At 37.7% G+C, this 26,855-nt stretch overlaps 1 protein-coding gene across 2 annotated transcripts in view; it reads right to left on the bottom strand.

The window, feature by feature from the left end:
* Window positions 1–26,855, bottom strand: part of LOC124794057 (serine/threonine-protein kinase par-1) — a 381,725-nt gene that overhangs the window by 116,004 nt on the left and 238,866 nt on the right. For both annotated transcript variants that reach the window (XM_047258068.1, XM_047258069.1), the window contains exons 8-15: window positions 24,925–25,055; window positions 24,448–24,569; window positions 20,843–21,069; window positions 15,002–15,158; window positions 7,135–8,751; window positions 6,678–6,969; window positions 6,292–6,423; window positions 4,163–4,396 (exon numbers count right to left, since the gene is read on the bottom strand). In XM_047258068.1, coding sequence (XP_047114024.1) covers window positions 4,163–4,396; window positions 6,292–6,423; window positions 6,678–6,969; window positions 7,135–8,751; window positions 15,002–15,158; window positions 20,843–21,069; window positions 24,448–24,569; window positions 24,925–25,055 — 2,912 coding nt within the window. The remainder of the gene's footprint in view (window positions 1–4,162; window positions 4,397–6,291; window positions 6,424–6,677; window positions 6,970–7,134; window positions 8,752–15,001; window positions 15,159–20,842; window positions 21,070–24,447; window positions 24,570–24,924; window positions 25,056–26,855) is intronic.

Genomic DNA, 26,855 nt, shown 5'->3' with positions numbered 1-26,855 from the left:
TTTTGTATATTGTTGGTAGCCATGTTATGGGGCGATATTTAGCTGGGTTTGCTGCGTCTCCTTGATCTTTAGGTTTCAGATAAGTTATTCCATGTGTAAGTGTATCAGGGAATGTGTATGGGTCTGCAATGTAACTGTTAAATAATTTAGTTAGATGTAAATGTGTTGAGGTGAATTTCTTTAGCCAGAAATTTGCTATTTTATCTTTTCCAGGGGCTTTCCAATTGTGAGTAGAATTAATTGCTTGGGTGACTTCATGTTGCAAAATTATCACTTCAGGCATTTGTGGTATCATTTTGTATGTATCTGTTTCTGCTTGTATCCACCGTGCATGCCTGTTACGTTGTACCGGGTTTGACCATATGTTGCTCCAGAAGTGTTCCATGTCTGTTATGTTTGGTGGATTGTCTATTTTAATGTGTGTGTTATCTATTGTCTGGTAAAATTTCTTTTGGTTTGTGTTGAATGTTTGGTTTTGTTTCCTTCTATTTTCACTATTTTTGTATATTCTAAGTCGTTTGGCCAATGCTTGTAACTTCTGCTTCTTTTCATCTAATTGCTCTATCACTTCTTGTTGTGAGATTTTACCTAACCTTTTTTGTTTTTTTTCTGACATTTCATTTCTTATAAATTGTGTTAGCTCTCCGATGTCTTTTCTCAGTTTTTCTATTCTGATCTGTAGCCTGTGTTGCCATGCTGGTTTTGTGGGTTTCTTGTGTGTGTTGGTTGGTTCTGATCTCTGCCTAGTGTGTATATTTAGTGCAGTGAGTGCTCCTATATAAACCAGTAGTTTTAACTCTTCCATAGTTGTGTTTTCATTTATTTTGTTGTGTATGATTGTGTTGATAGTTTTTATTGTTGTTTCGACTTGTGGGTTATTTGGCGGTCTATGCAAGAATGGTCTAATGTCTGTATTTGTGTCTTTGTATTCTACATATGTCAGCTGAAATTTTTCTTCTATATCTAACATGTGTGTCACTTCGTGTTCTATTTGTGCTTGTTCTGGTGGCTGTCTTAAGATTTCGTTTTCCTCTGACTGATTAATTGATGCGTGTTGTTCTTTTTCCAATTTACTTTCTTCGTATCTGTTGATGTTATGTGATCTAAAGGGTTGTAGATGTGGTTATGAAATTGCATTATTATTATTATTATTATTACTACTACTATTATTATTACTACTGATTATTTTATCAAACTGTTCACGTTACCATAGTTTTGTGCACATAAAAAAACACCACATGCTAACGATAAGGTGGTGAACTTCACCTAGACTACTATGTAGTGGAACTGCAAATCACAGACATTCTTACAATCTGCATCAACTGAATCAATAATGATATGCAAACATTATGGTTCCTAATTTAATACACATCATGACTACAAAGCAACACACAAATAATTATCAAACTAAGAGAAACAAATGCACAAATTATATTTGTATAGCATTCAAACACTTACAGCCTGCCCTCCAGTCACACATATTCATTCTTAACTAAACAATTAAAATCAGGCAGTCAAATGATTAAGCTGCCTCTTTTTTTTTTTTTCATGTGAGCTCTGTTCAGAAAACAACTGAACTTTAAATTCTACAGATTATTGGTCCCTGTCCCCTTCAAAGTACAAAGTACTCCCCCATCTGCACACTTTTTCCAGCAGTGATTCCGTTTTGCAAAGCAGTCAAGACACCAAACATGGTTACGAAGCTGGTAATGTGCAAGGTGGTGCTGTCAACTGCATATAACTATCTCCATTGGCACATAATTAAAATGTTCAGTTATTTTCTGAACAGATCTCATAAACATATCTCTCAGTTCTACACATATTTGCAACCCATACACCTTACATACAGGAAGTCTTTAGCAAACTTCAATAAAGCACACCATAAATCTGTACTCACTGAAAATTTGGTATATTTTCTAATTTGTCCCATATAACTCTTATCACATAAATGATCAAATAAATGATAAACTACGTAGTGTACTGCTAACTGGTATCCCTCAGTTGACTACAATAATGAAGAACACTCACAGCCTGCAAATTATCTGAGGTACACCATTGCTGCACTATCCCTTTTTCTGTTCTTGAAACTATCATCCTTAACAAATGAGGCCTGTTGACGTAAAAGTTTTCCGAGTATTGTACCAAGTCATAACGTAAGAAAACTACACTGGAAAAAATCAAAGTTTCAGCCACAATTACCATGAAAGAAACGTTGGTTTCTCCATTATAGATTTTTACATTAAGATGCAGTACAACACTCAGAAAATTTTTGACATCAACTGACTCTGGCCACAGAAACCTTCACAGTTATAAATATAAAATGTGTTTATCACATTATGTACGGCATTTTCTATTTTACCTTTAAGGCAAGCGGTAATCTATTATTCCTACAACCATGACAGTTGTTAGGCATTCAGAACAGACAAAATGCCTACACATCAGTTATTCAACTTGGATGAAACAGAACACCTCCATTTTGAATCAATTCCGCTGTCTGTATTTCTGATGAAATAAAGTAATTTGCCTGTACTATTCCTATACACATCCAGTCTCTCATACAGTTTAAGAGTGATTATCAGATCTTTACCTTGCTGAAGCACCAAGGAATAATATCTTTGCTTAGTGGAGTAAAATTCTGAAGTCTTCTCCTCATGGTGCAAGAGGTAAGGAAAGCAGGTCAGTAAGCAACAGCCGGGAGGAATGCCAACAAGGAAGAACCATTGACATTTCATGTAATACAGCTGCAAGACAGAGTAATTTCATACAAACCACAAGAAATGGGTTCCCAAGGCACCAATGCAGCAAAGTGGAGTAAGAAGGCTTTTTAAGTTGGATTCAAAAAGAACTTTTCTGCAGACTGACTCCACAGAATACATCCGCCACTACTACTGAAAGGTGAAGTTAAGGCACCTCTCAGCTGCCACTAGGGCCCTCTGATCGGACAAGAAAAGCAGTCTAGGTGATGACACTGCCACCTCACAGCAGAAGAGCATACCAGCCAGTCTTGAATAAATATCACTCCTGTTCTGGTGATAAAGCTACTAAATTCACAAGTATCTAGCTTGGACCTTGGACATTCCTGAGAGTAGCATGACTACACACATTTTGTGATGAGTTGGTAGTGCCTCTCCAGCATACCATCTATGGTACAAACAGGTGTGCAATGGTCACACACTTTCTGGAGCCACTAGCAGCCCTGAACAGAGTGAGCAACACCACCCACCTGCGCAACATGGCCACTGGCCCCGTGACATCACTGGGTGCCACTGGCCCCATGGCAACACTGGGTGCTAATGCCATGGTTCTGCAACTACTGTTGGATGAGACTGCGCAGCTTGAGTGGTGTCATGCATACTCGGAGTGTCGCACACCACTGCTACCAAACAGCTAGAAGTGGCTTGAGAATTAAGACAAATGTCTATCTTTGAGCAATAAATGTTTACTGTGTTAATGATGTTTCACTAGTGTCTCTGAGCATCTGACAGGCCATCATACATTAAAGTCACTGCTTATCCATGTCCGGGGATGGGGAACCAGCTAGATCCTGACCTCAACAACCCACTGTCAACATGTAACGTAGCATCCTTCACCTCAGTGCACTCTTCATATATTCTTTTTCTGTATCTCACTGTTCTCCAAGATCTTACTTCTAACCATATACAATATAGATGTCTTTATTTTAACAAAAGCTTTAAACAACAGTTGTTGGTGAAATATAGAATACACTGAAAATGGCATTTTTGAATTAAAAAATGAAAATAATTAAAAAATTAAATTTATATGCAAGAAAGGCATATCTCCTCAAAAAACTGTTTATAGAAAGTACTGAAGGGTATTAAATTAGGAACAGTCCAAGAACTTCTGCAAAATAACATGCTGCACCTAACAGAATTATCAAGCATCAGGATTCAATATATGATCAACATTAACTCAACAAAGAGAGCTAGTTTCTTCAGCTACCAGCTAGTACTTAACAACAACACAATAGATCCAGTCACAGCTCCTAAACTTTCCAAATAGGCACTGTAGGCATGATTCAATGACACAATAGAGTTTCTGCACAAGACAAAAACGATTTTGACATTGATAACTAAGAAAAGACCACAATGTAAACCAGCATGAACAAGACAAAGGATCTGAATCCATAAAATCCCTCCTGTACCTCATTCTGCGGTGTCTACCAAATCGACTTGTCTTCCGTTGTCTAGGTTTGGTGTTGTTTTCATCTGAAATAGATGGCTCCAAGCTACCAGCCCTTGGTGTAACATATCCTCCACCTTCTACTGCTATAGGAATGATGTATTCACGTGGAGATTTCCTGATAGGTTCTGGCCCAACTGATACAGTACTGTCCGTATCTGAATCTTGAGTGCTCTGACGAGATAGGCTCCCAGATCTAGGAAAGAGGAAAGTAAAACAAAATTCAATAACACCATCCATGCCCTCTTGAAACTTTACACATGTGCATAAACCATATTAATACCTAAGTCTTACTTAACTCCAATACATGTGCACTCAAATTATCATTTTTTTAGTCAAACAAAAATAAAATGTATATTAAAATACTCAAACAAATCAAAATGTTCTTTCACATTCTGAGTGTTAAGCCATTTGCTCCCTACATGTCACAGGGTCCTGGACATTTCTTTACATTCTTACTATTCTATACCTTATAGGCACAGGGGCATACGTCTAATTTCTCCAGTTTCAACTTATGGCCATATCTGTAACACTCAGACACTGCCTCATTTGTGGACAAAGCGTGTCAGTCCTGCTTGACCTCTTGGTTGATTTAGGCAGTTTTAAACTAACAGGTACCATTTTAATGCTGCATATATCAGCATGGGTTTAAGCAAGACTGACATCCTTCTTCCCAGTGTCTGGTAATTACAAATTCACTCATAATATGAAATTGCCGCCAGCAGATATAAGCCATCTTCCAGGTATGGCACTGCTTTCTCATAATTATAAAACTACACACATATCTGTGATTGTTTCAGCAGAAAATTTCTTCTTTACTATAGTCATAGAATGAAATGCATCAACTAAAAGTTTGTTCCAACCTACGCCGTTCAGAGGAGTTGGTGCTGTGGAGGGTAAAGGGGGGGAGGGGGGGGGGGGGATCCAAATGACATGGGTACTGCAGCAGCTGATGAAATCATTGGTAAAGGGAGATTGATGCCCCCTCAGTAGTCACACGATCACTGGAACCTAAGCACAAGTTCATACTGGGGAAGAACAGGGAAGGAAATCATCCATGTTCTTTTTAAAGGAATTAGCATGGTATTATTTTAAGCAACCATGCAAAACTAAAATCTGACTGGCCATGTGGAGATACAAATCCAGGTCCTCCCAAATGCAAGTCCAGTGTCTTAACAACTATGTCACCTCACTAAGACACATGGCGTGACATATTTGTTCATATAACAGAGTCTGTAAAAGGCTTTAAAACGTAATCAGTTGCACTAAAGTAACTTGTTATAGTAGATGTGACACACACAAATATCAAGTTACACGTGAGAGACTTCATGACAAGAAAAGGGTCACAGATGTTAAAATGTAGATATTGTTGGTAGTCTCTGTGCTTGATAAGGACAGACGTTTTCATGAAATCATCAGGCAAGAATGATGTCAAGATGGACCAGGTGAAGCAGATTTTAGTATAGGTTCCTCAAAGTATTCAGTCAACCGCCCACCTGCACTATACAATATGATAGTCCTTTCTTACGCCACTCTTCCATAGATCCCTTACAGACAATTCAGATACAAATCCCATCCCATTTATTCACTCAGCACATCATATTGCAGTCCTGTCACAATTATTTCACAGATTAAATCAAAGGAAGGATGTAAGTATGAATACTAAGTAGCCATATACCTCATGAACTGCCATTGACTAACTGTGACTATGCATAACCACTTGATTACAGAATAAGCCCCACACCAATTATCTAAACAAGTGCTTCAATATTTGATATTCCCTGAAGTCAAAAAACCTTCTGAACTGCACAGGTGGCATCTATACCTCCAGCACATCCTCACTCCACCAACTGGCTTAAACTCCCACTAGTCACCATATCTGAGCGTCCCCTTTCCCACACCTCTCAAGAGTGAAAATTTAAAAGCTAGAGGAATATTCTTATATCCAAGTGAGTGTATGTGCATCACCAAACATTCAACCGCATATGGCCTGTTGCAGGTCTTTATGTATTACTTAAAAATGTACCCTTTAATGCTTCAAATGGAATGAGTCTCAAAACACAGATGTCAGAAATCAATTAAAATTACAACCTCTGAGAAGTATACACTCGCTGCTGTGTGGGGGGTACAGGTGGCCGCACTGCATTTCCTTCCTCCACATGAATAGGAATGATGTGTTCTCGTGGCTTGCTGACTCTTCCTTCAGGTTCCAGAGAAACTGATCTATATGTATAAAAAGAAGGAAATAAGGTGCAACTTATAGTCTTTTTCCATAATAAAGAACAGCCTCAGAATAAGCATCTGAGTATCAACACACGTCTTCAGCAAGTTATCACTCAGCAAATGTATTATAAAACTCCACTGAAACATTTATTTTTTGAAGTCAAAATGAACTTTGGTGCTCTTTATCTGCAAACTAATTAGAATACTACAGGAATAAAATTATTTCATACAGTAACATAAATGTATCTACGAACCTAGGTGGCTGTTTAGGTGCAGCAACAGAAACTGGGAATGCTGCTTCAGATCTCTGAGAAGTCAGCTCTGCTGGCTCAATCATATGAGATACCTCAGTATGAAAACCAGCAGGTGCAATACTGGGTGAATTCAGTCGAATCTCTGCTTTTGAGGTTTTTCTCCTTGGTAATGTTGCTGACTTCAGTGTTATTTCTACTTTAGAGGATTTCTTTCTATTTGCAGCATCAGTGTTCATCCCAGAAGCATAATCATTACTATCAGGTTCTTTGTCTGTTCTTCTCTCTGGAACTTCTGAAATCACAGGTTTACTTGAAATTGTCACATTATTGTCATTCTGATTGCCTTTCAGCTCATTAACACTATTAAAATTAAATTTGTTTTCTACTGGGGAAGCAACTTGTACTACTGCAAATCTAAAATCATTAGGTGCTACCTGAATTCTCACTAATTTCTTACCAGTCTGAAGATCTACAGGAGACAGGGGAGGAGACTTCGGAGAAAGTGGGGTTGTAATGTTCATTGTTTTTGTCTTTGTTTTAAGCTCCTGTGGAACAGGTACAGGAGGCTTTGTGGCTGTCCCTTTCTTCGTGTTATCTGCTCCAGCTTCTTTACGATGTCCTTCAGTAATTGCATTGCTGATTATTTCAACAGCATCTTTCAGCTTTTTTATTCGGGCTTCTTCTTGTTTGTTGGGCTTCTCGGATGTTTTCAAAGGAGGAATGAATTTCAGTGAGTCTTCTTTTTGTAATACTGCTGGAGATTCGTTTACACATGGCACAAGCTGATCATTCAGCTCCAAATTGGACAGTTTCTTGCTTGTTTCATTTATAACCGCATTTGTCTCATTTTGTACTGCAACAATTTCTTCTTCACCATTCATTGCTTTTGTTAATGGAAGTGCATCTTTGTTGTTCAAAAGTGCATTATTCTCTTCTACTGTTGATTCATAATTTTCTATGTCAGAAATTTCAATTTTTGAATCTTCAGTTTTCTTAGAAGATGAAGATTTTGCTAAGCTTGGTACAGAAACAGCAGATGATGATTTCTTTTCAAATGCTCTTTTTGCATCACTAACTTTCACGCCAGGTATGAACACTTTCTTTGCTTTTTCAGGTGTAGGAGATTTTGGTTCAGCACCTGCTAACATATTAAATTTTTCAGCTGTCTCAAATATTTTTGAGCGTCTCCGTTCCATTGGTTTTGAAGGAGGTGAAGCTGTATCCTCAGGCGTGTTTGCACCAGATGATTTCTCTGATCCTGAGCCCAACTTCCCTAAACTAAGTTCACCTTTACTTCTTCTTGTTTTGGTACCAATCTTCTTCGGAATATCAACGGGAGGACTCACAGCAGCTGATGTACCATTTATACTAACACCATTCACATCTAACTCTCCAACAGAACTTGCTGTTTCACTAACTTCAGCATTTATATGATCACCTATCAGACTGTTCTGCATGGCAGCTTCCAAAGTAACAGAGCTGTCATTTTTCACATTATCACATATGGTAGGAACTTTTGTATTGTCCAACACAGAAACACTTTCCGAGTTTACATGGTCCATCACCTGTGGCCCCGAATCCTCAGCTACACCTTTACTCTCACTCACCACTTTCTTTTTCCGCTTCACTTTAATTTTTGCACTTTCCCCTTCATCATCAGGCATTTGTACATTGTCCTGTGGCTTTGCAGAACATTCATTTTCTGGTGAAAGGGGTTCATTTTCTTCCAACTCTTTAACCAAATCTGTGGCTGTCCTGTTCTTTGGTGTACTACTGGCCATAGTCTCCAGACCTTCATCCATTTGAACACTACTGCCAGCAATTGTGTCTACACTAGATGTGGCCGTCTTCACTGACCCAACAATAGTTTCAACAGATCCCTGAGAGGAACGATCAACATCCACCACTCCAGAGTCCACTTCCATTGGCTCCTCAGTAGATACTGAATCAGATTTCTGCTTACTCCTACTACTTGATCGACTTCTGTGTCGTTCTGAGCTTCGTTCACGAGTTGAGCGTCTACTTCTTTCTTTCCTTTTAGATGCACCCCGATTTGCTTCTTCTGTAGAGATACCTGCAATTGAAGAAGTATAAATGTCAAACATAAAATATCAAATACAACCAGTATTGTAAAGAAAAGGGGGTTATGCAATAAAAACTGTAGTCATTAATGGACATATGTTAACAAGCACCTAATTAAATTTCTACAAATCTTAAAATAGCAGACTAAATGATGAAAATGTTACAATAAAATTTTACTACAAAGAGCTTGCTGGCATATAGTAAAAATGTCTTCACAGCTGGGTATATTGTTAACCAATGAAAACATTTATTCAAACTGGGCCTACTGCACAACTTTTAGAGATGGGATATGCAGATATATTATCTTATGTCCTGATCTTATTATTGATACTATGTGCACTACAGCAGAGCATGACCTGAAACAATCATTTATTTTATTTCTAAACTAACCTAAAATTACATAAATTTAAAATATGAAAATGTGAGAAAGCCCAATATTGATTCGAAGCCACCTGAGAGTTAAAATAATTTAAGGGCAAAAGGTATGGGCAATAATTATTGCAGCTTAATGAATAACCCATTAAATTATGGGCATGCAGCCATGCTAATTCCAGCTCTTCTATTGATATTTCAACCACATATCTTTTGGCCATCCTTGGAATGAGCCAAAAGAGTTGCTCACACTGTGGGTCGCCAGGAGATATAAGGGGTGTTCAAAAAGAAATGAGCCGGAAGCATAATTACAGAAACCAGTACCTATATGTTACAAGTACTGACTCTGGCTATTGATACACTTGTCCCACTGTGACACGAGGCGGTGAACGGCTGTCTCATAAAATTCCTGGGGCTGCGATGTTAACCAGTTCTGCACATACAGCTGGATGTTGCCATCCACATGAGTGCAGGAAAGGCTATGCTGACGCTCTTCTTTGACTAAGACGGACCCCTTCTGATTCACTTCCTGCAGCATGGGACAACAGTGAATGTCCATCATTACTCGCAAACCTTGACCACCCTTTGCCAAGTGATCAAATCAAAACGACCAGGCAATCTCACCCATGGGCTCATTCTGCTCCACAACAATGCAAAGCCTTATACAGCCAACACAGTCGCGGCACTTCTGCAGTAATTCAAATGAGAGGTTCTCGGCCAACCTCCATACAGTCCAGACCTCTCCCCCGTGATTACGCCATTTTTGGTCCCCTTAAAAAGGCTCTGAGGGGCAAACGATTCATCACGGACGACGACATCCAGCTGTACGTGCGGAACTAGTTAAAATTGCAGCCCTGGTAATTTTATGAGACAGCCATTCACTGCCTTGTGTCACAGTGGGACACAGTGCCAGGATCAGTACTTCTAACATAATGGTACTGGTTTCTGTAATTATGCCTCCAGCTCGTTTCTTTTTGAACACCCCTTACACACTGTTGAAATGTCAGTAGAAGAGTGGGAAATTGCACAGCTGCATGCCTGAAATTTAATAGATGCATATATTGGCCAACAGTTGGTTGTCGCCTATCCTGTAACAAATCAGCCATACAGCAATAATAAACAGAAGCACTGACAACCAAATTTTTCCTCTCATATCAATGACACTGTTGTTATCCATTTTTATATTTAAATTTCTAGATTTTAACTTTTAACACATTTACTGCTTGTTGCATAAACATGAATTGAATTGAGAGATTGAGAGTCCCCCCCCCCCCCCTCAACCCCCACCTTGCTCTCCCCTCCTCCCTACATACTAATGTGTTGGTATCTGAGGACTTCATAAATAATGTTATCCCTTTTCATATAATTGAACACTGTCCTCTCAGTTCAACTCCTTGAAACAACAACATTTACTACAGTTAAAACCACAATCTTTTTGGCAAACTGTCTCAGGATGAATCTGGTGCAATAACATCAGCTCCTTTTTAACTCTGCTTACATCATGTCTTGCACTTCTAGAGTAATATATTCTTAACTTGTACGTTTTAATCCATGCAAGCCAAGGTGAACTGCAGATTTCCCCTTGTATTAGTTGTTACGAAGGAATAGCTTCGCACATGTTTTTACAGCTGTCAGTACTGTCTATTTAATGTTACAACCAAACAAGGTTTAACAAGAGCTCAATGCAGATTAAATACATTGCAGAAATGTCTTTCAGTAATCCATGGGGAATTCTACCTTTCAAAAATGAAAAAAATTATGAATTACTGCAAAACACAAAACTGTTTCATAGGAAAACAAAGCCAGATATATATGGTATAAAATAAGAAGAATGGGACAATGCAGTACCAGTTAATTCATTTACATGACACACAAAGTCTCTAGTATGAAAAGTCACTGAAGGCATATTTTTAAATATGGATATAAAAACCACTCGAGTCAAAACAATGATGGTCAAAAACATTTTTATTTCGTAGTTATATATTAATGGTTTAGAATTAACGTTCTACCGTTTTGTGAAATCTTATTTATAAAGAACCAATCTTTTTTGTTAATTTAAGTTTTGACTTGGGCATTTTTGTTCAATATCATACAATTTTACTTTTCTTTTACAAAACTGCACTCTTTTTTAAATTTCAAAATCTTCTGAAAAAAGCTTTTACATGAAAATAAAATGGCACTGTAGTTACTTTTCCTCACAGCAATAAAAAAGTATTTCAACGTAAACTGGATAACAACATATCAAGAACAACATCAGAAAACTGAGGAGAATACAAAATAGGATTTCACTCACTAAAAGTTTGTAGTTCAATTAAGTCTTTAACACAATAAAAAGAAAGTGATCTGTATGTAATCAAGTATGTTAATAGAATTATTATCATGATAGACACTATTCATACATACTGAGTAATACTGTTGTTTTAAGACTTCAATTTGCACTCATTTACATTACAATATCAGACACTTCACGTGCAATATCAGGCATTTCATGTGAACTACTGACGCAGACTTCAGACACTGTGTTGAAACTTTCATTACCAGTGCAAGCAGTTTCACTAGCTAATACCGTTCCTCATAAAACTGCAATGGCTGAAGAGCTTTTCATGGTGGGCAAGACAGTTTCTGCATGAGACTTACTATGTCTTCGGTTTTAGATATAGGAAGAGTAATTTCTTTGATCACTAAGTGAGGAGTCAAGTGCACCAGTAATTTTCCTCTTATACACAAACTTTGGTATTATTATTATAAAGTACCTCGCCTTTTACATGGCCACTATTTTGTGCCTTCCTTCAAAATAATTCTTTATGTCTTCCCTAATGGAAAATGCCACCGAGAAGAAGGCTTCATTACATCAGCAGCTTCTGATTTCCAAACATTCTTCCACCTGATCTGCAGTTTTCATCTACAAATGTTTCCATTATGTAGCAAAATGTATGAAAGTCAATTTTCAGTTCACCACTCAGGACAACATATACCTTACACTACACAATAATGCTGAAATACAGGTACACAGGAAATAGGATTGCTTTCACATCAATTACAGTAAGAAGCCCATGAATACCGAAATTACTGCCAAAGATTGGTGTAGTCAGTATCCAAATGAAATATTACGACTTCAAAGAATACAATGTAAGAAACGATTTTGCCTACTGATATGGACATATTGTAGTGCAATCTAACAACACAAGATTCCAGACAAAAAAGTTGCAACATAGAGATTGTTACTCATTTCTTGACACATCCAGTGATAAATTCACTGCCTCCAAGACTTGGCCCTCTCTGCTGCACAAGTAAGAATTCAGTGCTCTGTTACACAATGACATGGCCGATTTTGCAGATATTCTTGATTCACCTGGTAGTTAGATATCTATACTTTAAATTTATAACTTTAACATATTTTTGTAAATTTTATGGTTTCACCAGTTCTGATAGTAGATGGCTCATGCTTTAAGACTCAAATAAACAAATAAAGAGCACAATCACCACTACCCAATACAAAGAAATATGGAGGAATAACACGATTGAAAACCACAAAAACACCAAATAGAGTCTTACTAGCTGCAGAATTACATAACAATGCAGTATAAAGGAGAACTTGTCAACTAAATGACCTTACTCAAGGTTCTACAAAACAGGTCTGGAGACAAGACTGAAAAGGTAATCTGATGAGAGCAGATATTATAGTGTGAGGAAGATCATGCTGTGTGCAATCTTTTATCTCAAACTTAACGATATCACCAAGAAATCTTGGTGCAATTGAGAGTGAGAAATTGAATCACATTTAGAAAAGTCTGAACATGAAATTGATTTTTGAATGTTTGTAGACTGGCTGAAAATGCATTACAATAAAGATAAATGTTGAAATGCTTTAAGAGGTTGATCTTGCGATAATTTTGGACACCATATAAAAGGATAGAAATACCAACATAAAATCAAATGTATACCAGGGAAGCCAACATTACACAGAAATTTGTCTAGCTATGAGAGAGTGGATAACATCAACAGAGTTGTCGGCAGTAGCACTAAAGGAAGATTGCACAGCAGTCATGCAGAAACATTGAATGAATCCAACCAAATGGAAAGTGTCTGCTATACATAAAATAAGTAAAGGGGGAGACAAAATTATGAGGAAGATATTTTGGCCCAGGGAAGAGTGAGAAGAATATAGATCCAAGCATAGAAGAAGTAACAAAATATTGCCACATTTAACGGAAGTGTTGTACTTTTATGGGCACACTAAAAGAATGTCATCTCACAGAATGACAAAATGAATCTGAATCACAGGGAGAACACCACTAATTGGCTCAAGGAAATCAAGAAGGGTGTTCCGGGGAGGGGGATTACACATTGGATGTATTATATACGTCACAAAGAATTTTTTAAATTTCACTCCAGATAAGCACAGAAGTGCTGAGAAGAACAACCACCTCAGATAATAATAGCATATTTAGTACTTTGTAAGCACCCAATGGAGGAACATCTGACCTAAAACCAACTCATGTTGTGTAGTAGAGTGTACTTCTGGTGCCACTTTCCTCTCCCATCTTTTTTTTATTTGCAAAGAACAATTCCCAGTGAAACTCCAAATAACCTCAAATTTTTCTTAAGTAAGTTTCAATATTGTGAGAAGGAAAGTTGCTACTCACCATGCAGTGGATGCTGAGTCATAGATGGGCACAACAAAAAGACTGTTCCATTCCTGGATTTTTGTCTTAAGTAAGTTTGTTAGAGATTGCTAGCTAGTACAAAAGTGCTGAGCCTTCGTGGCCGCCTCTGTATCGGCTGTTGGCTTCTGTCTCAAGATCTTCAGCAGACGTTTAATGATTTTCTTGATGATTCCCCAGTGTGGGTGAAAGCTCGCTCTCCATCGCTGGTGGTGGACTGGATTCAAGCCCATGAGCAGAGATTATAAGTACCTGTCATACCGAACATCTGAGGGCTTTTTCCTGCTCAATGCTGCTGCCCCCCGCCACCTGCTATAGTGATTGAGGTTGTTGCGACAGGTGGAGAAATCAGCCATAGTGGAGCACCCAGAGTATGAGACCGGTTACATTATAAATTTCACTAACAGAGAGGTTCTTGCTGTGAAGAACACCTACCATTCCAGTTGTTCAGGAAAGCCATAGAAATTCACAAACATGAAAATACAAAAATAGCTCAACAACAAAGAAAATAGCCTCGCAGTAAATAACTCCTGGATTCCAATGCTGCAGATAATGACCATTGTGATTAGTTAATGGGGAACCACAGTGGTAATAACCTGGGGAAAAGCCTTTGGGTATACGTAATCTCTGATGATGGGCTTGATTCCTCCCTGCCCTTTGACATTACCAGCCACTCACAATGGCAAAAGTCAGGAAAATCATTTAATGATGGCTGAAGCAATAAATCTCAAGTAGCCTTAAACGGTATTGGTACTTTTCATCTCTGTGCCTATCATCACACTGTATTCTGCCAAACAATGCGTTTTCAGCAAAAGCTTGATCAGGCTCTCACTAAGCAATTTCTCTGCAGTATCCCCCTTTCTTCCAACAGTGTTACTTCAGTATGGTATGCAGGAGAGCTTCTGTGGAATTCAGAAAGTAGCTGAGGGATAGTGGCAGAATAGGAGTTGTGAGGGTGGGTCATAAGTCACACCTGGATAACTCAGTTGCTAAGATCACTGCCCGCAAAAGGTGAGGTTGTAGATATAAGTCCCAGTCCAATAGAAGTTGTAATTGCCAGGAAGTTTCAGTATACCGCACACACTGCTGCTACTGAGTGAAAGACTAATTCTGGAAATACTGTTCATCACGGAGTTGATGTACTTTCCATCCCTATACTCTGCTATTTACAGCTACTTTACAGACAGACTGAACACAGTCTCTCACCTCCTTCAAGTTTCCTCTTTGCTGTATCCTTGCCTGCAACATCTTCCAAAATAACATCTGATGGACGATGGTCAAGTTCCATGAGGCTGCCTACAGAATGACAGCGGGCTGGTACTGATGTTAAGACATCATTTCCCATACCAGTAGCACCTCCATCCTACAAAAAGGGGCACACATTTCATAAGATGAGTTTGTCAATGAACAATAAGAGTGTTACCTTCATTCGTCTTAACTAAACTGCCTTTATCAGTACACAAAAATTATTGTGTGTTAATGTACCATAAATGGTGCTCTCAAACCATGCAATATGGACCTATGCTGAATGGAAGTCATTTTTATGTTGTTTTCATCAATAGATGTGGTTTATGTACGGCAAACATGGTTAAGGTTTTGGTTTAGGAACCAGTATATTGCCTGCAGAATGCATAAGCACAATTTTTAATAACACCAAATGCCGTACAAGCTACTTATGGAAGTCAGTTGTATGACCTAAGTAGGAACCAACATTCTGCTTGTTTGACAATCTACATCTTTGACATGTGTTAGTTGGCTGACTGAGAACATCAAGACAAATACATCGCTTCACTGCTCACCAGAGATTCTGTTCTTTATCACCAACACTGTTCAGAGTAAATGTCAAGGTTGGCAGCCCACTGGAAGTAATGATCTTAGGTGATTGTAATTGTTTTACTTTCAAAAATGTAAACAATGCTTTTGTATGAAATAAAAAAAAAAAAAACATGAAAAATGGTGTGTCTAAAAGTATATCTATTTCATCTGGTGAAAAACTACTAACTGTCCTGCTTTCAAACAATTCAGAGATTTAACAGAGGCTACGTGAGCCACGTAAGCATCACCAAAAATAAATTTTGTACAAATTACATACTGAGTGAACATAAAAAAATTACGAAAAATGAAACTCTACTCTGTTAACTTTCTTTATTTGAACTGAAAGTTAGTTTAGAGAAAGTTTATATATAAGGCAGGAAACAAATTTAAATGTGACTAGTTTGAAATAAAATGTATAACAATGTGTCTGTGGAAGATTAATATTACAGCATTGAGTGTATGTTCATTGTTACAGGTTGAGATATCAAAATTGATAATCATATGATTCACAACCAGAAAATTTATATCCTTTTAAAAAATTGACCAGTAGGCATGCAACACTCAAAACATCTTGCTTTATACTGTCTCCATCCTACCATTCAATGGATGTGTCACAGTGACAGTACAAATATAAGTTTAAACTTATTGAATCTATATTAATATTACTGTAACTGTTACTCTCCAGGGACACATTCTGTGGTTATTTCATGCTTTGAAGTGCACCATGTTCAACTTACTCCCTGCCAATGGTACCATTTTCCAAGATGACTCTGTCCCTGTTCGCACTGCTAGTCTATTAAGTTAGACAAATGTACGGACAAACCCATTAACTTGGATTTTATCATTATACAGTGACTGTACTCTGTTTTGTACTGGAAAAATCTGGCCCACCCCCCTCTTCATCACTGACTGAAATACATTTCAAACTGTCCAAAATTCCTCTGTAACAAAGTCATCAGTCAAATACCACTATTCCACACAAATGACAGCAGTGCAACAGTTTAAAAGTGATTACCCCCTGTATTAACATTGTGCATCAGGTTGTTAACATTGTTTTGGTATCTATATACTGTATTAATTGGATACAATACCTACAAAAGTAATCAAAGAACAGTTTAATGCAGCAAGAAAAAAACAGTCCGATGATAATATGACTACTGACGTTAAATGGGTCCCTTTTTTATGTTTATGAAATGTGTGAGCACAACTGTGCCACTGTATTTTTCTTGAAGTGTGCCAAGAACAGTTTAATGCAGCAAGAAAAAAACAGTCCGATGATAATATGACTACTGACGTTAAATGGGTCCCTTTTTTATGTTTATGAAATGTGTGAGCACAACTGTGCCACTGTATTTTTCTTAAAGTGTGCCAAGAGGTTTAGTCCACACAATATATGTTATGGGTAGGGACATAAAATTTCTTATTAATGATAAAGCAAAAAGTAAAATTAAATCATCTTTTCAGTAACATAGCTCGAAACTGGCGGCTTTAATTAAATGTGAAATTTGGTATTTTACCACTCTCATGTTAAGACATAAATCTGAGGGTAGCAGTTTACTGGTACTGGTAACTAATAGTTACTAATGCTGAAACTGGATTTTGATTTTTATTCTTAACTCTGAGGATTATGCATAATCTTAAAATAATAGTTGATAGCTCACACACGGAATTTAGGGCTCTAGATGTGATGCCAAATGAACTAAGGTCCAGTTATAGTATTGGTCACTGACGTGAATCTTCCAAAAAATTTGCACATCTTATTGTACAAAAAACAGCACATTTCTGGCTGATTTTTAAGGTGGTGCATCAAATTAAACAAGATATTTTCATAACATTAATATGAAGAACACCAGAAAAAGCACTTCTTTTTTGTAAACACATAAATCAAGATGACATCTGGTACCTTCCAAACCTAACCTAATCCCCAGAGTACGAAATATATTGTAACCACAAACTTCATTCACAAAATAGTAAAACAGATATTGAATAAACATTCTCAGTGTCCAGTGTTACCACAAGAGACTTGTTTGCATGACATCAAAGTCATGTGTTGTGATTGTCTGAAGGAAGGAAACAAAAATGATGGTGGTTTCCAAAATAGGCAAAAAATAACACCGGAACTGGCTGTAAAATAAAACTATTTTTCTCTGTCGCTAGTTACTGGGAAAAAATACTTGAAGCTGTATGTAGGGTCACATCACAGGACCTGACGCTTTGTCCTGTTTGTCCTGCGAGGTACCAAAATACTTTACTGTGGGATGGACACACACACACACACACACACACACACACACACACACACACACACACTGAAACTGCACATCTTTCTATGTTTATGGCCCACAAAAATTTAACTCTGTTAGAGGACAAGGAAGATAGAGATTTTCAATGTGGGATTTTCTCTGATGAAGCAACATTTCACATTAGTGGTACAGCAGTATAGTCTGCATATGGAGACTCCAGAACCCTCAGGAAAGACTGAGCATGAATGAAGTTTGAACTGAATGTGTTTTGTGCCATTTATTATGAGAAGGCGTACAGCCCATTCTGTAAAGGACAACTTTAAATGCTGCAGATGTAGCTTTCTGCATAATTTCTGGTGGTCTATAACCATTCCATATTCCAACAGAATGGAACCCAACGACAATGGTACAACAAAATACAGCAATTTCTCAATGGCACACTGCTTCAACCCCTACATACGGTATATCGGATCCTGAGACACAGCCCTGCTTCCTTGGCCTCCAATATCTCCAGACATGAACCCGTGTGGCTATTTCTTGTGAGGACACAAAGAGGAATGTGTTTTCGTTCCTACCTCTTTGATTTGTGACATAAATGAGCTATGAAACAGAATAACAACAACAGTTATTCCTGTCAACAAAGAAATCGTACACAAAGAATTTAGCCGATGTCTGGATACCAAATGAGGTGGCACAGTGGTTAACGCACTGGACTCATATTCGGAAGGTCAACGACTCATACCTGCATCCAGCCACCCAAATTTAGGTTTTCCGTGATTCCCCTAAACACCTCAGGCAAATGCCAGGACAGTTCCTTCAAAAAGGCACAGCCAGTTTCCTTTCCCATACTTGACACAATCCGTCTCTAATGACCTCAACATCGACGGAATGTTGAAACTCAATCTTCCTTCTTAATATTGTCTAGATATTCTCTGTGTGGCTGGTTGTAATTACTCAGAGTATTTTAATAATATAGCAAACTACTCTGGGTTTTGTGGACATTTAGTAATGTGTTACTGTTAAACAGGTCATTCGTTTTGAAATACCCTGGACGGTGGGGCTAAGACATCTCTTGCCCTGCTTGCTAGAAGTGGGGACAGGGGCAAAGGGGAAGAGACATGAAAAAATAATTGAAAACAGCCTATATTATTGTTTAATTCACAGATTACAATGTTGCTACATTATTTGGTTACAGTTCTGACAATATTTCTCCTCCGGGAGTGTGACTGGGAGGGGGGGGGGGGGGGGGAGGGAGGATTGAAAATAACTGACATTAAGCCAGGTACCCACATGCAGTTAAAATGACACCACAAAAGTGGCATGATGGCTCAAACTGCAATGGTGCCATGAGGGGTTGTGTCAAAATGTCAAAGCAAAATTTCTTGTAGCAATGTTTTCAATATGCCATCCCCTGAAATTATGTTGGCAGGCATGACTTTCATCATGTGGGATATAGCAGTAAAGCTGCACTAAGAACTAAATAAGAAGAAAAGAAAAAAATGTTGAGTCTAAAAGTGGATGAAACCTCAAAATAACAAGGATGTATCAAATACACCAAAGAATATGACAATTCATTGTATCAAATTATGAGATATCATAATTTATGCAAGTTACTAACAACAGAGCTTCACAGATTCATTCTGTCATTAAGTGCCAGTAAAACATAACTTCACCTTTAAGATATTCATGTCCAAATGCCACAGATTTTCCACCTTTACCCTACATGAAGTTCTACTGGAACTCAAATTTTTATGCATTTAAAACCAGATTATGCTGTCATTACCAGAAGCTTAATAAAATACCTGTAGTGTATGACATGCTGTCATCTTTTTTCCACGTTATGAATGTAGTGATATGTCGGGAAAACTAAACATCTGTTATTAATTAACCAATTATACTTTGTTACTTACTAAGTAATTTGCATAAAAACAATACTTACAGTATATACAGATCAGATGATATGCACCTTATATACATTCAGTGCATAGATCTGTTCCTGAGTGCCCATAAGGGGAATGATAAAATTCTTCATCAAGTTTGTAAATACTACTGTATGGCAATAGGGAATATCATCCACCTCTTAACGCACTATCATATATTTTTTCATCATGATTCCTTAGATGTTTTACAACATGAAGAGCTTACATTTTCTTATGATGGATGCACATATAGTAATAACAAATTCAATGCAATTAGGAACACTCTTTCAACAGATTTGTTGAATTAAATATGTACCCAGCTTAACAAAAATTATCTCACTTGTGCTTTAATGATCTTCTTTTACATGTAAAAGAAAGAGGTGACAAGTTTAAAATATATTCTGTTTTGTGTATAACTATACAAAACAGATCTCAGTTGGAAGTCTCATTTTTTGTTGTTATTTGGACTACTGTCTTTTGCTCAAATAAAAGAAAATTTTTGGTATTGTTACACTGATTGGTGACAGTTTCAATGGCATTTCACACACAGAGGTGTGTTAGGGTTGGGAACAGGGACAACATGCTAAGCAAAACTGTGGAATGCATGGGGCAATTTTAATCAAACTCAGAAACACATCACTTACTACCTGGAAAAACATCAGGGGTAAGATGCATCCAGCACCCCTTTAAAAACACGGAAATAAACTAAGTTTGCTTTTGCAACATGGAAAGATTTTATACCTATCCAAGACTGAGACAAATAAGTAAATGGGCAATGATGGGTAATCAAAAGTAAAACAAATGAAACTACATTGCTCAACTCCCCTATTACTCTAAATTCCAACAAAATTTCAGAAATTAAGTACTACTGTAATAAACCTAAGTTATATTGTTTCCTAAAATTGCAGTACATTACCTTTTGTGGCCTGTGCCATTGCCTGCTTGATTACAACACATAACCACATATGTAGAAATAATGAACACAATACAATAAACATATTATTTTCAAAACATGAAGCAAAATTTACAAATAAATCTATTTCTCAGTATGCTATAAAGTAAAGTATTACCTGTTCAGCTCCCACTAACAACTTGTCACTGCCAACATTTGGTGCAGGTGGTGCTAGTGACAGCAAGAGATCCAGACGAACAGGTGTTTGGTTCGCCAGTTCTTCTGCTATTTCTAAACAAGACTCTCCATATCCCTCATTCACCCACCAATGGGAACATATCTTCTCAATGTCAGCTCTCCGACCAGGTGTTACAGTCAGCATTTCTCGAATTAAAGGTGATGCAGCTGCACAATTAGTAATAATGAGTATAGGGAAATACTGTAAACAGGATAAGAAGTATATATGTAATATGTTACAAGTACTCACTGCAAACAAATGTATTGTTACTGTTGGTGATTTTTAACTCCTGTTGTTGCAAATCTCAGTATTCTCACTTTCATGTATACTGTTTTCTTAAACTAAACTTTTACAGGTACAAGATGTATCATAAAGAAGCAGTACAGTGGGTCTTAAAGGCAAAAGATTTAGAGCACAATGTGTGATTTGAGGAATAACTGATGTACATGGTATCCAAGCTGTAAACACATTTCTTTCTTTCAGTTCTTACGTGGAGACTCACATGGCACAAGAAGTAAACAGAGTATGCTGAACACTGCAAAACAAAGCAAGACAGAGAGAAGTAATGCTGTGGGTAGTAAGTTAACTATTCCATTTGGCATCCCAAAAAATCTCAGTAACGCTCCATACACTGAAAATAGCACCAATTTTAGTGGTATGGCAAAAATAGTGTGATTTAAGTAGAAAGTGCAAAAGTATTTCAGATGGAGATCAATGACACAGGGGATTTGTTACCACAGTCTACGGAGGCTACTGATGCTGAATGAAAGTTTTCGCAATCTTGCTTACAGTTGTGCTTAAGTGTAATGTGTATGACTGGCTACACTCGAGTGAAGTACATATAGTCTATAATAAAGATGAATGAATGGCTATTATCAGGTGGCTGTAAAGGCAAATATTGTACACATGGTACCAGCAAAATTCAAGACTTATGTGAAAATGGCATTGAAAAGGTGCCTTTCCGATTTCATAATACAGGACTGTTTCTATGTGACGTTGACTAGTCGTTTTTCAGTTTGAGAGAGTGAAGATAGAGACCTGAAGAAGGGATTATGGTACATATTACATTCTTAAGTCACCCAAATCAGATGGTTATGTTTCAACAAAAGCATTTTTATAGCCATCAGCCATACATGTTCAACTTTATTCTTTACTAGCTTTGGTTTTTACAACCATCGTCACTGGAAGAAAAGCAGTACATCAGATGGATAAAAAATGTGCACCCACTTACACAAGACTCATCAACATACCAAATACAAAGCTGTCTCACAGGTGTAAGTCTCACAGGCAGGTTGTGTAAAGACTACCGACAGTTAACAGGTCAATTAATCCTACCTTCCCAACTTCACAGAACTTCTTTTATAGTTTTTCCTCCGTTCACTTCCTAGCAACCAAACATATCTGCAGTTCCAAAACTCTGAAGCAGAGTAAGGCCCTTCCCCCTTTCATTTTGCTGTTTTCTTACATTATCTTTTATGTGATTAATTTTGCCAACCCTGTCTTTGGGGTCTTTTCAAAGCAAACAAACTGTGCCAGGTCAGCCAATGACCTGTTAACTGTCCATTAGTGATCTGCCTGAATGATTCATCGCATTTGCTAAATTATGTGGATTTTACATACTACTGTGAGACATCATCATATTTGGTATGCTGATGAGTCTTGCATGAGTAGTACACATTTCTCATCAATCTGATGCACTGTTTTTCTTCTAGTGAAGATGATGATTGTAAAAACTGGAACCAGTAAAGAATGAAGTTGAATTATACAGCTGATGACGATAAAATTCTTTTCTTCAAATATTTAACAGCTGTACCAACACAAAGTAAAAGGGATATGTTTGGATTACAATGCATCAGTGAAACTTATCAAATGTGTAAATATTAGAAGCTAGAGACTGAGAGAGGAAGGCAAAATAGGGTATGCAAATGATGGCACCTTTGAAAATAGACAGGCTTGATACAAACAGCATTCATGTCATGATGCACATTAACAATGTCAATTCTTTTCCTTTTCCGTACCAAAAATATCAGTAATGACAAGAGTAATACAACTCCAAGAAAGGTATCAAGTTATCCAAATGTTGCATCATCCGGTTTTGACACGACAAAGCTAACCTAGTCTTCATACCTTTATGTCTTTTTCATTTAGATATCTGACCTTAGATCTGATTATATGTTGTTAAATCTAATCTATTGTGCAAAGAAGTACAAGTATGTGATATACAGCACAGGTATGTATATGTTAACTGTAAATTTTGAGATTTATCACCTTTCCCTACCTTCCATTAAGAGTCATTATTTCTTCCTAGTGCTAACAGTTTTCCCCACATAGAATGAATCTATCAGCACACTCTCTGTACTACTTCTGGCAAATTTTAACTTTCTTTTATAGCGGAACTTTCTGGCAGATTAAAACAGTGTGCCAAACCAGGACTCAAACACAGGACCTTTGCTTTTTGTGGGCAAGTCCTCTACTGACAGAGCTACCTAAGAACAACTTGCATCCCATCTTCAGAGCTTTCACTTTCCTTGCAAATGTATGTGCGGATACAAAGCTTTGAAGCAGAGTAAGGTGCTGCCCTGTCTTGTTTTGCTATCTTGTTACATGTGCTACTTCATCTTTTATGGGATTAACTTTGCCAATCCTATCTTGGAGAAGTTTTCAAGCAAATAAACTGTGCCATTTGAAGAGAACCATGATTTTCTGTCTTAATGCTTTGTTGGGAAAAGTAAATTATTTCAGTTAACACACACACACACACACACACACACACACACACACACACGGTACATGATGTCCGGGAACACATTCAATTATTTACTGCACAAGAACCAAACACTGTACAGATACGATACATATGTCATTTTGAAGAGAAAGCCAGAAAGCTTCTTTTTTTTTTCCATGTATACCACTACAGCATGGTTTGTGGGCACCTGAAAACGGAGCTGCCACATCGATGGATCGGCCATGCTACAGAAGGGGACAGCTGTTTCATGAAGTGCCCTCCCTGAGCACCAGATCTCACTCTGTGTAACTTTTTCCATGGGGACACATTGAAGATCTGGTGTATGTACTGCCTCCACCATGTGATGTAGCAGAGCTCTGAGAGAGAACACGGGAAGTGACTGCCACAGTCGACGATGTCATGCTGGGACGGGTAAGGCAAGAATTTGATTACTGTACTGACATCTGCTGGGTCACTCGTGGTTCGCATACTGAATGTTTGTAAAAAAACTTTCGGAGTTTCTCTTCAAAATGCAATACATATGACATCTGTACAATGTTTAGATCTCGTGCAATAAATAATTGAAAGTGTTCCCGGACTCTCTCTCTCTCTCTCTCTCTCTCTCTCTCTCTCTCTCTCTCTCTGTGTGTGTGTGTGTGTGTGTGTGTGTGTGTGTGTGTGTGTGTGTGTGTTATAGTTAATATGATAGTCTATCAGTGTGTTTTGCGCCACAAAATTATTTCAATTACAGCTACACATATGTACTTGAATAGTCAAGGAAATGAAAAAGTGAAAAATGATCTGTTCTTGTCTTACTTACGTGATGGTTTCTTTGGTTCAAAGTAGTCTCCTTGGGAGATTTGTCTCACAAGACGTTTGAAATTGGACCCATCAAAAGGCATTGCTCCATAAACCAATGTGTATAATAGAACACCAAGTGACCTTTAACATAAAAATTAGGAATTTCCATTTGTATATAATTTTCTGGAAATAATTAATAATGACAAATGGTTTGCAGAAGTATGTTTATGTGTATAACTCTAGATACAAAGGAGTCAGAATGTGCTCAAAATTTTAATGGTAATGTCACTGTAAGTAAATACACCATTTTAAGATTAGAGGTAGTATCTGGCAGCTAAACTTATACATTCAAACAATTATGGAAGCAAAAAGAGTTTTCCCTAAACAGAGTGAAATTTATCCAAAGATACACTAATTATAAAACTATATGCTGCAACTTTATTATTATTATTATTATTATTATTATTGCTAATCATGCATTAAAAATTTCTCTCACCAGCAGTCCACTTCAGGGCCATGGTAAGGAGTTCCCTTAACAATCTCAGGTGAAGCATACAGAGGACTGCCACAAAAGGTATTCAACAACCTTTGCTCATCGAAGACGTTCGACAAACCAAAATCTGCAATCTGTGCAGGAATATAAAACCAACTGGTAAATATAACCATGAAGTATAATGTATGAAATTCATAAACATGACCATTTATAATCAAACTATGTAATACAATTGCACAAAGACTAAAATATTAATTAATATTTGTAGGGAATGTGAGCAATGAGGAGATGAACCATTTGCTGTTGTTTTAGGTCTCACTTTCAACTTTTATATACTACTTACAACATTATTATCTGGAACATCCATAATGGATAAGCTTAATATGTTGCTACCACTTCGGGTAATTAGAATAATATGTGTATTTTGGAAGTGTAAACAAAAACAATCCTTGACAAAAGACTTAACAAAAATCTGAAAAAACCTGACTCCAAACTAAATCAGAAAAAAAGTAACAAAAAAAGGCGCATCAGCCAAGATAGCAAAACCAAAAAATGAAATTATTTGGTTAAAAGCTGAAATGAAATCTCTTTACCAGAAGAAATACTACCTCAATTTACAGTTCTACAATATGCACCTAGAACCTAGCCATAATCTTATTGTTCATGTATTCATGACCACCCCCCTGCTGCCGCCAAGACGCAATGAACCATAGATCTTGCTACTGGTGGGGAGATCTGCACGCCTCAGCGATACAGATAGCCATGCAATAGGTGCAACCACAACGAAGGGTTATCTGTTGAGAGGCCAGATAAACGTTTGGTTCCTGAAGAGGGGTAGTTGCCTTTTTGGTAGTTACAGGGGCAACAGCATGGATGATTGACTGATCTAGCCTTGTAACATCAACCAAAACTGCATTGCTGTGCTGGTACTGCAAATGGTTGAAATCAAGGGGAAACTACAGCAGTAATTTTTCCCAAAGGCATGCAGCTCTATTGTATGGTTAAATGATGATGGCATCCTCCTGGGTAAAATATTCCGGGGTAAAATAGTCCTCCATTTGGATCTGCGGGCGGGATTACTCAGGAGGATGTCGTTATTATGGGAAACAAAACTGGTATTCTACAGATCAGAGCATGGATGTCAGATGCCTTAACCATACAGGAAGGTTAGAAAATTTAAAAAGGGATATGTTAAAGTTAGATATAGTGGGAATTAGTGAAGTTAAGTGGCAGGAGGAACAGAAATTCTGGTCAGGTGAATACAGGTTATAAACACAAAGTCAAATACGATAATGCAGGAGTAGGTTTAATAATAAATAAGCTACTATTAACAGCAAAGTGTGAGCATTATTGTAGCCAAGAGAGACACAAAGCTCACACCCACCACAGTAGTACAAGCTTATATGCCAACTACACTCATGCTCATAAATTAAGGATAATGCTGATACAAGGTGAAACAATGCTCTGGAGGATGGTTTGCGGGTTTAAATCACCTAGGGGTATGACCATATGGTGCATTTGACCTGCGGTCATCGCATGGTGGCACTGGCAGCAGTCCACATACACAGAGGTGTGTTGGTGCATCTCAAAGTACAGTGCAGCAAGTAAGTGTGCAGACATTTTTAGACATGCTAATGGTGACTGTGTGTTGAAAATGGCTCAAAGAACACACATTGATGACGTTATAAGGGGTAGAATGCTAGAGCGACTGGAGGCTGGTCAAACACAGCAGGTCGTAGCATGGGTCCTCTGTGTGCCACAAAGTGTGATCTCAAGATTATGGCAATGATTCCAGCAGACAGGAAACATGTCCAGGCGCTACAGTACGGGATGTCCACAGTGTAGAACACCACAAGAAGACCGATATCTCACCATCAGGTCCAGGTGTATTCTGAACAGTGATTCTTGCTGGGTTTTCATCTGGTGTGAACCAG

Source organism: Schistocerca piceifrons, chromosome 1 (assembly GCF_021461385.2).
Source record: "Schistocerca piceifrons isolate TAMUIC-IGC-003096 chromosome 1, iqSchPice1.1, whole genome shotgun sequence".
NCBI classification, from domain to species: domain Eukaryota; kingdom Metazoa; phylum Arthropoda; class Insecta; order Orthoptera; family Acrididae; genus Schistocerca; species Schistocerca piceifrons.
Note: the sequence above shows the minus strand (reverse complement) of the source record. Positions and strands in the feature narration are given on the sequence as shown.